The 15,448-nt window shown below is 53.2% G+C and overlaps 1 protein-coding gene across 1 annotated transcript in view; it reads right to left on the reverse strand.

Annotated features, from left to right (window-relative positions):
* The window catches only part of LOC103172029 (DAB adaptor protein 2), a 34,536-nt gene that overhangs the window by 311 nt on the left and 18,777 nt on the right, over window positions 1-15,448 (reverse strand). The window contains exons 10-13 of the mRNA XM_042332075.1: window positions 12,515-13,069; window positions 10,575-10,713; window positions 9,538-10,104; window positions 8-94 (exon numbers count right to left, since the gene is read on the reverse strand). Coding sequence (XP_042188009.1) covers window positions 8-94; window positions 9,538-10,104; window positions 10,575-10,713; window positions 12,515-13,069 — 1,348 coding nt within the window. The remainder of the gene's footprint in view (window positions 1-7; window positions 95-9,537; window positions 10,105-10,574; window positions 10,714-12,514; window positions 13,070-15,448) is intronic.

Below are 15,448 nucleotides of genomic sequence, written 5' to 3' on the forward strand. Positions count from 1 at the left end.
CAACTACCTGCCAAGCCGGTTTCATTAAACATCTCCTCCTTCTCTGGATGAGAGGCAACCTCGTTCAGGTGAACACCAGCAACAGGTGACGGTGCTTGAAAAGGAACAAAAATTGCAGGGCTGTAGGGTAAGGGCGGGGGAGATGGGGTAAGGGAGTTGGGGTAAGGGTGAGGGAGTTGGGGTAAGGGCGGAGGAGTTGGGGTAAAAGGGCGAGGGAGTTGGGGTAAGGGCGAGGGAGTTGGCCCACAAAATATACAGTCACTACAGTTTACAGTGGATTCTGTGAAGTGTTTTGAGAGGAGGAGTATTATTATAATAACAAAGCACACAGTCACTACACCTCACAGTAAATCCCCCGTGAAGCACTTTGAGACGTTCCTCCTGAAGTGAAACCGATGTGAGGATGATGAGGAGTTGTGGTACGTTGTATGTAACAATGTCAGACTCACTGCTTCACACCAACCAAACCCATCCCCGGCCCGAGCCCGGCTCAGCCTCCACTACCTGATAAGGCACCGTATCAAATGCAAGGGCCTTGGGGGGCTGGGGAGACGGGGATGACTGGTTGGACAACCCCACCCTCCCCCACTCACTGCAGTGTCACACAATAAATCCCCCGCTCCCCCCTCGTGCAGCTCCTCGCCTCACGCGAAGAGCCCAAGTTCAAGCTCACCCGACATCTCTCCCAATGACAACCGATGCAAATCGAGGGAAGAAACACGGAAGCCGCGGCTTTCCCACTTTCCTGGGGGTTTTGCCCTCCCTCTAACACACGCTCGCCGAGCTCACAGTCCAGGCGCAATTGGCCGCCACGTTTCGCCCACAAAACGCACAGTCACTACACTTTGCAGTACATTCTGTGAAGCGCTTGGAGATGTTTCGAAGACGTGATAAGGCGCCATATCAAATGCAAGGATGATGATTATTATTATTACCAGTTTATTGCCTGGAAACCCCTCTCTCTCTCTCGGAGAGCGGGGGGGAGAGAGTGTGAGATAGCCATATGTTAACTAACACATCCCACATCGCAATCTCACCCCCTGCTCGCTGCACTTCCTGCCTGTACTTTCCATCGCCTCGCCTCACCTCACCTCATCCCGCTGCTCGTTTAAACTAAAATAAAAGTCCTGTAAAATAAAAATTTCCTCTTTCGGGCTGAGTTTGTGTTCATTTTTAGACCTGGAATGATCCCAATATCACACCTCCTCAAAGCCCGGCCTCAACGGCTGACATTTCCTGGCCTCTCCTCTGTATTTAGCACTTAAGGAATCACTTTGGGTACTATTATTAGTTTTACATCGACTCTAACCTCAAGATGTTGGCTCCACATTCCCCCCCCACCCCACCCCACCTCACACCATTGGTGGTCAGGCCTTCAGCCTCTCTGCCCCTCACCCTCTGGAACTCCATCTCACATTCCCTTGGCCTCGCTCCCTCTCTTGCCTCCTTCAAGGCCCGTCTCGAAACCTCCTCATCGACCGTGCCTTCAGTCACCCGCCCACCCCTACCCTCCCCGCGCCCCTCTCTCTCTCCCTCCTGATCCCAGCCTTGTAGCTCAGTGGTTAGAGCTCTCGCCTCGCAAGCGAGAGGACCTGGGTTTGATTCCCGGGCAGGGGGCGAAGATTTGGGCAAGTTTCCTTACCCCCCCCCACGCCTCTGTTTACCAGCAGTCAGTAGGAACCCGGTTGTTAGTCGATCGGTGGATCAGGGCAATCAATTAATTTTACAGTGTATCCTGTGAAGGACTTTGAGACGTCACGAAGATGTGATAAGGCTCTACATCAAATGTAAGGATTATTGTTATTATATTATAATCCCCAGTCTCAGGGTCCAAATCCCTGAATGTCCAGCACTTTGGGGTGTCCTCCTAACACGGAAGGCACTGTGTAAATGTCATTTGTTGTCGTTGGTGAAGCCCATTCGGTCCATTTGATCTCATCCATCCAGCGTCCCTGCCCACAACCCTCCCCCCCAGCATCCTAACCCCAACCCTAGCCAACCCAAATGGCTCCCAACATCCTGACCTCACTCCAGGGGGGAATTCTCCCTCCGGCTACAGAAATACTTCCTGGTGTCTGGTCTGAAATTGCCTCTCAACCCGTACCACAGTGGTTAGAGCACTTGCCTCACAAGCGAGAGACTTGGGTTGATTCCCAGCCAAGAGAAACGTTGGGCAGGTGGACCTTAAAGATCCTGGGGCTGAGACACCAGCATTTAAGTGCTCTGAGACGCTACTGTGCGTGGCGGGCGCTATATTAATGCAAGCTGTTTTTTCTCTCACTCAACAGGAGCCCTGTAGTTCAGTGGTTAGAGCGCTCACCTCCCAAGTGAGAGGACCAGGGTTCACTCCTGGGCAGGGAGAAACCTTAGGCAAGTTTCCTTACTCCAGACGCCTCTGTTATCAGCAGTAAGTAGGGACCTGGTTGTTAGTCGATTGATGGATCACTTTTCTGGGGTAATAATCCCTTCAAAAATAATAATTTGGTCACTCAATTCAGGGCTGTTTGTGGGACGCTGCTGTGTGCAATTGGCTGCCACGTTTCGTCCACAAAATACCCAGTCAATTCACTTTACAGTGTATCCTGTGAAGTGCTTTTTTGAGACGTCTCGAAGACGTGATAAGGGGTCCTGTAGCTCAGTGGTTAGAGCACTCGCTTTGCAAGTGAGAGACCTGAGTTCAATTCCAGGCAGAGGGCGAAACCTTGGGCAAGTTTCCTTACTCCACACAGAGCCTAATAATAATCCCTCCAAAACCAAAAACAATAATAAATTGGTCATTTTCAATCTACGACTGTTTGTGGGACATTGCTGTGCGCAATTGGCTGCCGCGTTCGCCCACAAATATACAGTCAATTCACTTTACAGTGTGTTCTGTGAAGCGCTTTGGGACGTCCTCCCGACGTGAAAAGCGCTATATCAAATGCGAGGATTATTATTATTAATTGGAGTTGAGCTACAGATCAGCCATAATCTTACAGAATGCCGGAACAGGCTTGAAGGGCTGAATGGCCGCCTATTCCTATATTTTCATGTCCCAGCCCGACTACCCCTCAGCCAGGCTCCCCGGTTCTGAGTTCACCTTATTATCTTACCACACAAGCAACCCGTGACTTTAAACCCGACACCAAAGCCTCAACCAGAGTAATCTGATCAAATGGCTTCCAAAAACTCCGTCCGAAATCACACTCGTGGCTTCAATAACTTCCCCAAAGACAGGTCAGTAACTGCACAAACACCAACTCATCCTCTTTGCAGCATCTCAGCTCTCTTTATGGCATGTGTCACATGGACAGTGAGTAAAAATAAACTGTCTTCCTCTGTGCCGTTTGCGGGGGACTTTGCTGTGTGCAAACTGGCTGCTACATTCGCCTGGAGGGCATTGCAGAGTCCTGTAGCTCAGTGGTTAGAGCCCTCGCTTCACAAGCGAGAGGACCCGGGTTCAATTCCTGGGCAGGACACAACCTTAGGGCAAGTTTCCTTACCCCACACGCCTCTGTTTACCAGCAGTCAGTAGGAACCCGATTGTTAGTTGATTGGCGGATCACTTTTCCGGGGGTAATAATCCCTTCAAGAAATGAATACTGCAAATAATCTGTTCGCTCAATCTACGGCTGTTTGTAGGACGCTGCTGTGCGCAATTGGCTGCCGCGTTTCGCCCACAGAATATGCGGTCACTACACTTTACAGAGTACTTTAAATAACTGCTGAGACAGAAATGACAGGAAATTGAGAAACATAGGAGGCCATTCAGCCCCTCAAGCCTGTTCCACCGTTCCTCCCCGTCAATGACCCCGAGAGAGAGAGAGAGAGAGAGAGGGATAGAAAGCGAAAGAGGGAAGGAAGGATGGAGGGAAGGAGACAGAAATAAGGAGGGAAAGAAAGATATAGAGGGAGACCAAGAGACAGAGCGAGTTAGAGGAGCGAGGAACAGGCCTCTCAGTGTTGAGTTACTGACCCACACGAGGATTAATTTGAATAAAAACTAAATGCAAATGTCGGGCTTGGCCTGCTATCTCTTTCCCTTTCTATCTTTCTCTCTTTCCCCCTCTCCTTCTCTTCCCCTCGCTCTCCCTCTTTCACTTTTCAGTGTATCCTACGAAGCTCTTTGAGACGTCTCGAAGACGTGATAAGGCGCTGCAACAAATACACCAATTACTACGATCATTATTATTATTATTATTATTGCTATTGTCGGTCGCTGGAGATTAACAGAGATTAAAAGACAATTCACTGGAGACTGACTCACCATCTCTCCCTGAGGCAGGACAAACCCACACTCCCTCCGTCGGTCTGCCCGCCCGCACTCTCCCTCCCTCCCTCCCTCCCTCGCTCACTCGTCTGTCTTCCACGGCACTGGCTGCTCAAACTTCCCCTCCGCTGGCCACCTAACCACACGCTTCCCACCCTCAGCCGTCATCACTGTGACAGCTGTACCCACAGCCCTGTGTCAGCTTCTTATCACTCACACTCATCACTGTGATGGGCGGGTGGGGGGGGGGGAGGGAGAGACAGGGAAAGAGGGAGAGAGTGACAGGGAGGGGGAGAGAGGAAGGAGAGAGAGAGGGTGGGGTGGGGGGGGGGGGGGTGGGGGAGGGTGCCTGGGGTGTGGGGGAGCGACAGAGGGAAGTGAGAGATGCAAACGCAGTCACAAGATGGGTTCACATAAAGAAAACCTTTCAGGCCGTCTGATCTCCTCCCCCCAGAACCCCCGCCCGACCGTCCCCCCATCACAGCATTGAGCTGCTTTATAAACCAGTCCCGGAGACCTGGCCTCAACCCCCCCACCCCCCCACCTCCCCACTTCCTGCTAATCCTGTTCCACGGGTTAATTACCCTCTGGGCAAATAAACACTTCCTGGTGTCTGCCCTGAAGAAACATTTTGAATCATAGAATTTTACAGCACAGAAGGACGTCGTTCGGCCCATCGTGTCTTTGCCGGCTCTTTGGAAGAGCTGCCAAGTAGTCCCACTCCCCCGCTCTTACCCCAACTAGTCCCACTCCCTCACTCTTACCCCAACTAGTCCCCACTCCCCCGCTCTTACCCCAACTAGTCCCACTCCCTCACTCTTACCCCAACTAGTCCCCACTCCCCCGCTCTTACCCCAACTAGTCCCACTCCCCCGCTCTTACCCCAACTAGTCCCACTCCCTCACTCTTACCCCAACTACTCCCAGTCCCCCACTTTTACCCCAACTACTCCCACTCCCCCACTTTTACCCCAACTACTCCCACTCCCCCGCTCTTACCCCAATTAGTCCCACTCCCCCGCTCTTACCCCAACTACTCCCCCCGCTCTTACCCCATAGCCCTGCACATTTTTCTTTTTAAGTCCCTATCCAATTCCCCTTTGAAAGCTGTTATTGAATCTGCTTTCACCCGCCTCTCGGGCAGTGAACTCCAGACCGTAACAACTCTCTGTAAAACAAAGTCTCCTCCCCTCCCCTCTGGTTCTTTTGCCGATTATCTTAAATCTGTGTCCTCTGGTCACCGCCAGTGAAACAATTTCTCCCTATTTATTCTATTTATCAAAACCCTTCATAATTTTGAACACCTGTATTGAATCTCTCCTTAACCTTCTCTGCTCTAAGGAGAACAATCTTGCCTAAGGTTTCGCCCCCCGCCCGGGAATCAAACCCGGGTCCTCTCGCTTGCGAGGCGAGTGCTCTAACCCCTGAGCCACAGGACTCCACTTTACCTGAGCACTAATGTTAAATCATTACACCCATAATAAGTATCTAATTGTATTTGTGTTTAAACGATCTCCTTAAGTATTGTGAAATACCAGCGCAGAACGGTTTCATTTTAGTTGTTGAGAAATTAACTTTTAACTTGGAAAATGGAACAGAAAGTTCTCATGCGCTGCCACCGTTAATAGGAGACTAAAAATATCCACTTAATCAACTTCAGAACCTTTAAGGAGGCAATCGGAGTATCAGCTCGCATCACCATGTACTATATTGTTGGCTGACCAATAATATATAATATATAATAACCCTTGCAGTTGATACAGCAACTTATCGCGTCTTCGAGACGTCTCAAAGCGCTTCACGGAATATACTGTAAAGTGTAGTGACTGTATGTTTTGTGGGCGACATGTGGCAGCCAATTGCGCACAGCAGCGTCCCCACAAACGGCCGTGGATTGAGTGACAATTTTTTAAAATCAGATGCTATATGGAAGGCACAGGAGGACAAGGCGTTAATATATACACGGAGCATGAGGTCCCAGTGCAAACCCCTGAGCCCCTGAATCCACAGCTATGTCCTTGTCCTCGATACCCAGTGACCACGGTTTGCGGAGAAATCTCTCCAAACCCACCCGATCCCCCGGTACAACAACAATCTCCGCCGCCAAAAACCCAAACCCGGCTGCTCGAGCGCAGATGGCGGAAAACTGTCCTGACGGTTCACCAACTGAGGCTCGAGCATCTCCACAGCGACCGCCGTTCTTTGACACGCGCAAAAACGGCTTCTACTCCAACATCATCGCGGAGGCTAAACACAACCCCAACGTCCTTTTTTCCACCACCCACTACCTCATCCGTGCCCCCCCTCAGGCCCCTCAATCTTCACATCCAATGCCAAGTGCGAGGAGGTCATGGACTTCTTTTCATCCAAAATACACATCTACCAGACAGCCTCATCCTCCTGCCTCTTGTCACACACCACCACCCCCTCTCCGACCGCCTCACCCTCCCCATCATCTGCTCATACCAACACCCCCATTCTACATTCTTTCCTCCCCATCTCTCCCTCCTCCCTCTCACCCACCATCACCTCCATGAAACCCACCACCTGCTGCCTCGACCCCCTCCCCACCAACTTGCTGGTCACACAGCTCCCCCTCCTCTGCCCACTACTGGCTGACGTCATCAACCAGTCCCTCTCCTCCGGATCAGTCCCTGCCCCTCCTCAAAATTGCTGTCATCACCCCCCTCCTCAAAAAACCCTCCCTCGATCCCTCAAACCCCAGCCATTACTGCCCCATTTCTAACCTGCCCTTCCTCACCAAAGTCCTAGAACGCGTTGTTGCCAATCAACTCCGCGCACACCTCTCCTCCCACTCCCTCTTCGAACCCCTCCAGTCCGGTTTCCGCCCACAGTACAGAGACTGCGCTTGTGAAAGTCACAAACGACATCCTCTCTATCTGTGACCAGGGCTCCCTCTGCCTCCTTGTCCTCCTGGACCTCTCCGCGGCATTCGACACAGTCGATCAACCCATCCTCCTCCCCCGCCTTTCCTCCGTCATCCACCTCAGTGGGACCGCACTCGCCTGGTTCGAGTCCTACCTCACAAACCACCAGCAGTACATCTGCACCAACGGCTTCTCCTCTCCCGCTCTCACCCGGATACCTGTTGGGGTACCCCAAGGATCCATCCTTGGCCCCCTCCTCTTTCTGATCTACAAACTCCCTCTTGGGGATGTCATCCGCAGACATGGGGTACACTTCCACATGTACGCGGATGACACCCAACTCTATTTGTCCACCTCTCTTTGCGCCCCCCAGTCCCCTGATGTTCTCCTGTCAGATCTCAGGGGTTGGATGAGCGCAAACTTCCTTCAGCTGAACGTTGACAAGATGGAAGCCATACTCTTTGGCTCTCGTCAACATCTAAAGTCTCAGGGTTCTCACCTCCTCCACCGACCCGACCTCCCCCTAAAACTCTCCGAACCCGTACACAACCATGGCGTCAACTCCACGACCCCCGATGTCCTGACAGCTGTCTGTCTGACATCGATCCTGGACGAGAGACAACTTTCTTCAGCTCAACGTGCGCAAAACTGAGGCCCTCCTGATTGGCTCACGTCAGCGCCTCCGCACCTCAGGCGCTGACAGCATCAGCATCCAAGGCCGCACTCTCCACCTCTCAAAGCCATCAGGAACCTCGGGGTTCTGTCAGACCCTGAGCCGTCCTTTCTCCCTCATATCCGCACCACAACCGGCACCACCTTCCATCACCTCCGGAACATCGCCAGACTACGGCACTACCTCACCCCTCACGCGGCTGAAACTCTGGTCCACACCTTTATCACCTCAAGGCTGGACTATGGGAACTCTCTCCTCGCGGCCTTCCCGGCCCTCCCTCCACACTGCAGGTCATTCAGAACTCTGCAGCTCGTGTACTGTCCCGCATCAGTGACCACATCACTCCCACCCACACCCTCGCCCTCACTCTCACCCTCACTCGCCTCCACTGGCTCCCCATCCCCCAGAGGATCGAATTCAAGATCCTCATCCTCACCTACAAGGCCATTCATGGCCTCGCTCCCTCCTACCTCTCTGACCTACTATCCCCCTACTTACCTGCCCGTACCCTCCGTTCCTCTGGCTCCGGTCTTCTCCACGTCCCCCGCCCCAACCGCCCTACTATAGGTGGCCGGGCCTTCAGCCTCTCAGTCCCGAGGCTCTGGAACTCCATCCCCCAGTGCCTTCGCCGCTTCCTCCCTTTCCTCCTTCAAGGCCGGTCTCAAGACCTTTCTCTTTGACCGTGCCTTCAGCTCCGCTCTCGACTCTCTCTACCCCCTTCCTCGCCCCCTCCCTTCCCTCCCCTCACTGACCATTTTCCCCCCCCTCCTCCTGCCTTCCCTCCCTCACCCTGACCATTTCCCCCTCCTCGCCCCTCCCTCCCTCCCCTCACCCTGACCATTTCCTTCTCCTCGCTCCCTCCCCTCCCCCTGACCATTTCCCCCCAATGCTCGAGTCCTGACCCAACTCTCCAGCGCCTTGGGACGTCCTCCCAACGTGAAAGGCACTCTATAAATGGAATCTTGTTGTTGTTGTTGTGTTGTCAGGTTCGCCCCCCAATTATCCTTCCTCCCCCACACCATCTTCTACCACCTCCGACGCATCACCCCTCTCGGCCAATACCTCACTCCAAAAGCCGCTGAAACCCCTGGTCCATGCCTTTGTCACCTCTCGGCTGGACTACTCTAACGCCCTCCTCGCCGGCCTCCCAAAATCAGATGCTATATGGAAGGCACAGGAGGACAAGGCGTTAATATATACACGGAGCATGAGGTCCCAGTGCAAACCCCTGAGCCCCTGAATCCACAGCTATGTCCTTGTCCTCGATACCCAGTGACCACGGTTTGCGGAGAAATCTCTCCAAACCACCCGATCCCCCGGTACAACAACAATCTCCGCCGCCAAAAACCCAAACCCGGCTGCTCGAGCGCAGATGGCGGAAAACTGGCCTGACAGTTCCGCACAGCAGCGTCCCACAAACAGCCGTGGATTGAGTGACCGCATTTTTTTTGAAGGGATTATTACCCCCGGAAAAGTGATCCGCCAATCGACCAACAACCGGGTTCCTACTCACTGCTGGTAAACAGTTGTGGGAGTGAGGAAACTTGGCCAACGTTTCACCCCCTGCCCGGGAATCGAACCCAGGTCCTCTCACTTGCGAGGCGAGGGCTCTAACCCCTGAGCTACAGGGGTCCACAAGATGGTTCTCCCATCTCTCACTTGTCTCTGTCTCGAGGTAAGTGAGAGATGGGGGGACGAGCATGAGGTATTGAAAGGTGAGAGAGTTACCGTTGGTGACGGAGGAGACCTGAGCGATCTCAAAGTCATCGTTGTCGGCTGTGTCCTGGGCCAGACCTACTTTGCTGAAATACTGGGAGAAGGCGGCTGAGGTCCCGGGAACGCTGGCCGGCTCGGATCGCCGGGCTGGCACTGCGGGCGGCTTGGCAATCTGGAAATCTTTAAACAGGTCCTTGACGCTCTTGGAGTCTCGTTCGCCCAGGGGGTCCAGGCCACTGAAGGCACTGGGCTTGGGGGGCTCCAGCACGGAGGGTCTTGGTGGAGGCTGTGGGGGTCCCGCGCTTTGGGAGGAGGTCAGGCCCACCAGGGGCACGGCGACTGGTGGGCTGAAGGGGTTGGGGGTTAATGGGGCAGCCTGGGGGGCGGCTGGATGACCCCAGACCCCGGGCTGGGAGAGGGGAACCTGCCCCCAGGCGGAGGACATAAAGGTGCCGGGCTGCCCCCAGCCCACGGGAGCTTGGCTGAAGACGTTGGGGTGTATGAACCCTGCTGGTCTGGGAGCCACGGCAGTCGGAGCGGGTGGGCCCCACGGTCCGGGGGGAGAGGGTCCGACCAGACCTACAGGGAGAAGAACTGAGTGAGTGTCTGTCTTAACACCAAGGTCCATCCTGTTCGCCTTCCACCATCCCACCAGTCACTTGATATGTCGTGTCCCAACTATATACTATATCCCCATATCAACCTGTCCGCTCCTTCCGCTCAGTGGGCTCTGGCCAGCTCCACGGCCCCCGCCCGGCCCATCCCACCATCAGCGGTCGGGCCTTCAGCCTCTCTGCCCCCACCCTCTGGAACTCCATCCCACAGTGCCTTCGCCTCAGCCCCTCTCTTGCCTCCTTCAAGATCCGTCTCAAGACCCTCTTCTTTGACTGCGCCTTCGATCACCCTCTAATCCCCCACCCTCCCTGGCCTCCACCGCTCCCGATCCCAACCCCCACTTCGGGCCCCAAATCACTGACTGTCCAATGCTTTGGGACGTTCTCCTGACGTGAAGAGCGCTGTGTAAATGTCATGTGTTGTTACGGTCCTACCTGGACTGGCCAGTGTTGGTGCTGTGGTGGGCACGGTGAGGAGGCCGAGGGGGTAGCTGGGAGATGGTTGACTAGCTGGAGCGCCAGCCTCAAACATGCCAGAGCCAAAGGGGTCACCAGAGGGCAGGTCACCAGGAGACTGAGAGAGAGAGGGCAGAGGTCAGGCAATTCCTATCAAACATAGCACAGAAACCACACAACTATAGAGCGTGAAGGCGTTTAGACTCCAACCGGACTCCCACCCCGGGATCTGAAGGTGGGGAGGGAGGGGGCGAGGCGGAGGAATTGAGGGAGAGAGTTCCAGAGTTTCGGGGTGTAGGGGCTGAAGGCACGGCCACCGATGGTGAAGCGGAGGGGGCGAGGGACAAACAGGAGGCCGGAGCCAGCCGAGCAGAGGCAGCGGATGGGGGAGTGGGCGGGTGAGCAGGTCGGGGAGGTAGGGAGGGGCGAGGCCATGAAGGGATTTGAAAACGAGTGAGAGGAGCTTGAAATCGATCCATTCGGTGATTGGGAGCCAGTGGAGCCTGGCGAAGACTGGGGTGATGACCGGTTAACACAGAGGAACGTTTACGTCCACCTGAGCAGGTACAGATGGGACCTCAGTAAAATGTCTCCTCCGAAGAACGGCAGCTGAAAACACAGCACTCCACCAGCACTGTGCTGGAGGGTCAGCTTGGACTGAGCTTACAGTCCGACAGGGAGTTGGCTCAAACTCACAACCTCCTGACTCAGAGGCGAGTGGCATTGGATGGGGAGAGAAGAGCAGTTGGAGACACTGCTGATGACAGCCCAGCCCATCGGCAGGACCCGGTAGGACACACCAGTCACTTGGGGCAGGGAAACCTCCCACTCAGCTCCTGTTACCCCGCATCCAAAGCCCTAACTAATGGGGAGGGTGGTCCTCGCTGGACAAGCAGCGGGAAAGCTGGTCAGACAGTGATCTCAATGGCCGAGCTGTGTGGGTTTAACTGGTTAGACTCCAGCAGTTACCCCAACACACACTCTGGGCTCCCCCCAGGCCTTGGCTCTCACCAACCTGCGCCTAATACTCTCTGGAATTAGATAAACAGGATGTGTCCCTCCAGAGAGAGAGGAGAGAGAGAGAGAGAGCGCATTCCATTCCAACCATCTATCTCTGGGATTCTCATATGTAGGTGGGAGACATGGAATTCTCAGTTGGGTTTGGAGACTCTTAAGCAACGGTGATGGGTTTCCACGTGTGTCAGACACCCGGCTGGGGGAAAAAAAAGCAATTGAGAGATTCACACAATTAGTAACATTATATAAAGTTGGTTCCTGGTGTCTGTGCAGTGAGGAGATGCTGTTAGACCTGCGTTAAAGCCACACCACTCGCTGCAACAACCTTGAATTTGCATCCTTCACAAGCAATAGGTTAAAAGCAAATTCCGGGGATTAGATGATAGAATGGTAAGCCTTGCATTTGATACAGCGCCTCATCACATCTTCGAGACGTCTCAAAGCGCTTCACAGAATATACTGTAAAGGTGTGGTGACTGTGGGGCGAAACTCGGCAGCCCATTGGGTTCAGCAGCGTCCCACAAACAAGTCGTGGACTGAGTGACCAATCCACTAACAACTAAAAACTAACGTGTTCCTACTTACTGCTGGTAAACAGAGGTGTGTGGAGTAAGGAAACTTGCCCAACATTTCGCCATTCCCGGGAATCAAACCCAGGTCTCTCGCTTGCGAGGCGAGGCCTCTAACCACTGAGCTACAGGACTCCATGCTCCAGTTAACGGTTAGTCACATCTGGAGCCCGAGTGTTGGATCTCATCACAATGTCAGAGCTGGTTAGTAGCTGAGCAGGGTTAGGAACATTCAACGCAGTGTCGCTGGTGGGACAAGGATCCGGGTTTAGTGCAGAGCGTAGAGCTGTAGCAAGTCTGTGGTTAGTGACGAGCTTCGTCTGTTAGAGTCACCTTGACGTTCCTTCTGCCTCGTGCCGTCTGGGGCGGTGGGGAGAGCACGACAGAGTCTCGGGGGGGCTTGTGGACGAGGTCCGATTGGCGTTGGCCTGGCTCCAGGTTCCTTACCGGTGGTGACGGCACAGCCTGGCGCTTGGCAAAGGGGTTGGTGTAGGTGCTGCCCGCATGGCTGCTCGCTCGGTCACTTCCGGAGCCTTGGTTGAGGGATCCATTCAGGGCTGATGCGGAGGATTCCAACTGGTCAAGTCTCCAGAGCCCCTCCAAGCCCCCCGCTCTCCCGTTCACCAGCTCAGAGTCACAGCCAGTAAGCTCCCTGCTCAGTCCGTTGACGTTGATGTTGGGACCCCCAGGGAGAGAGCCTTCGCTGGGGTTGGGGGGCTGAGGGCTGAACACAGTGAAGGGATCGTGGCCGAAAGGGTTGGGGTCTGGGGTGGGGAAGAAAGCCAGCGAGGAGGGGAAGCCGCTGGCACACGGAGCCTCCGCAGAGACGCTGGCTGGGGCAGGAGTCAGATCCAGTAAGAAAGTGGACGAGGAAACGCCGTTAGTGTCCTGGATGGCCAGAGAGAAAGGTCAGATCACTCACTCCGTGGCTCGTCCAACACAGGGGAAGCCAAGCAATGGTCACTGAGCCTTGAATTGAACACAACAGAACAATCTGCCAGGTGGACAAAGCCCAAAGTCCATCCCGTTCATCTTCCACCAGCCTGGAGGTCGCTTGACATGTCGTGTCCCAAACTACACACCGTATCCCCCAGATATTCTAATAATCCTTGTATTTGATACAGCGCTTGATCACGTCTTCGAGACGTCTCAAAGCGCTTCACAGCAATAGCGTTGGTGCCTTTTTGTGGGCGAAACGCGGCAGCCAATTGCGCACAGCAGCGTCCCCGCAATCCGTCGTGGATTGAGTGACCAAATTAGTATTTTTTTAAAATCATTTACTTCGTTATTTTGATTAAGGGATTAGTACCCCCGGAAAAGTGATGACTTGTCAAAAAAACAGAAATCGATCTCATTCATTCTTGAAACAAGAATCAATTAGATAGGTTTCTGCTTCCACCGTCTCTCCCGAGGGAACCTGTTCCATACGTTTATGACTCGTTCACTGAAGTCGTGTTTCCGCAGATTTGTTCTGAATTTCGCCCCTTTCGATCTCAGGCCGTATTGTCTGGTTCTACTGTTCAGTACGAGATATAAAACAGCTTCTCGTGGTCTGTAAGAATTGGAGTAGAGAAACTCCTCACTGTTCTCTCCAGACACCACAACCCATTAAATAAATGATAGATTTCCGTTAGCAAATAATATTTGGGGATACAGTATATAGTTTGGGACACGACATGTCCAGCGACTGCCAGGATGGTGGGTGGAAGGTGAACTAGCTGGACCTTGGACTTCCTTCTCCGAGCAAATTCTCAGTTCTGATGAAAGGTCATTGACCTGAAATGTCGACTCATTTTCCTCTCTCCATAGATGCTGTCTGACCTGCTGCGTGTTCCCAGCCACTTCCGTGTTTATACCAGATTTCCAGCATCCGCAGTACTTTGTATTATGTTCTTAACCTGGTCAGAACTCCATCTCTCCACCCCCCACACCCGCTCCACCCGCAATGAGATTCATCTATAAAAACAGTCACTACACTTTACCCTGAATCCTGTCAAGCTCCGAGACACCCCCCAACCCCACCCCCCACCCCCTTACTCCCAATGCGAATGGAGTTGTATCAAGGATTTATATTGGATTTCTTGAAGTCAAACATCCCAATGGGCTTTACAGGATTCATTGAGAAGTGTAGTGACTGTTTGTAGGTGAACCCAGCAGCCGATTGGCAACTTCCCACAAGTTGGGATGTCAACACAGGATAGAAAACGGTTTGGGTTTCTCATTAACAAAAACATCTGGCTTCTCCTCACACCTTCAGCTTAGTCCCTTAACAACAGATTACACTAGTACAGCACCCTTCACTTCGGAAAGATGTCCCACAGCTCCTTGCCATGAAAATGTCTGCCATTCTCCTGGCTCCCCTACACATCACACCAAGAGCAGCACCAAATTATCCAGAGCTCAGTCTCCAGACAAGACAATAGATCAACAAGGCGACAAGTACAGCCAATTCCACACGTACATCCACACAGGAGCACAGCCAGACAGACACCTCGGACGGGGGCTGACCTCAGTACAGTTCATGGGCTCCAGCAGTAACCCCTTGGTTCTTGCCAACCTGCACCTAAAACTCTTCGAATTAGGTAAACAGGAGGCCTCCCTCCGGGGGGGAAGAGAGAGAGAGAGAGCGCATTCCATTCCAACAATTTCTCTCTGGGATTTCCATGTGTAGTTGGGAGACGGGGAATTTTCAGCTTAGTTTGGAGACTCTTAAGCAACGGTGATGGGTTTCCGTGTGTATCAGACACCCGGTTGGGCACGGTTGGAAGTGGGATTTAAGGACAGATGGGGAGGGGGAGTTGTCGGGCGTTCCAGATATTAGGGAAGTCACCACTTACATGAAATCCAGAGACTTGTCAAAATAAAGCAGTTTATATCACTTCATATATTCCCTCCTCCCCCGAAATGCTATACAATAGTCAGCGTTTACCTGGCCCTTCAGGCTGTGAGTCACACCAATTTAAACTCTCGCTCTCCCCCATCACCCCCCACTGCCCCCACCCAGCACGTCATCTGGGATTCCAGGAAAGATGTATTTACTGAGGTCATAGCCCAGTCAACATGGCAATCAGTAACTGGGTGCAATGACCCAGGTGTTTGGGGGGCGTGGAAGAGAGAGCACAACAAATTGTATTAGTCTACAGCCTTTCACATCGGGAGGTCAACAGATGATGCGAGGCATCAATTGACTGATAATAATAATCCTTGCATTTGATATAGCGCCTGATCATGTCATCAAGACATCTCAAAATGCTTCATGAGAATATA

The sequence above is a fragment of the Callorhinchus milii genome, unplaced genomic scaffold (genome assembly GCF_018977255.1).
Source record: "Callorhinchus milii isolate IMCB2004 unplaced genomic scaffold, IMCB_Cmil_1.0 Scaffold1, whole genome shotgun sequence".
Taxonomy (NCBI): Eukaryota; Metazoa; Chordata; class Chondrichthyes; order Chimaeriformes; family Callorhinchidae; genus Callorhinchus; species Callorhinchus milii.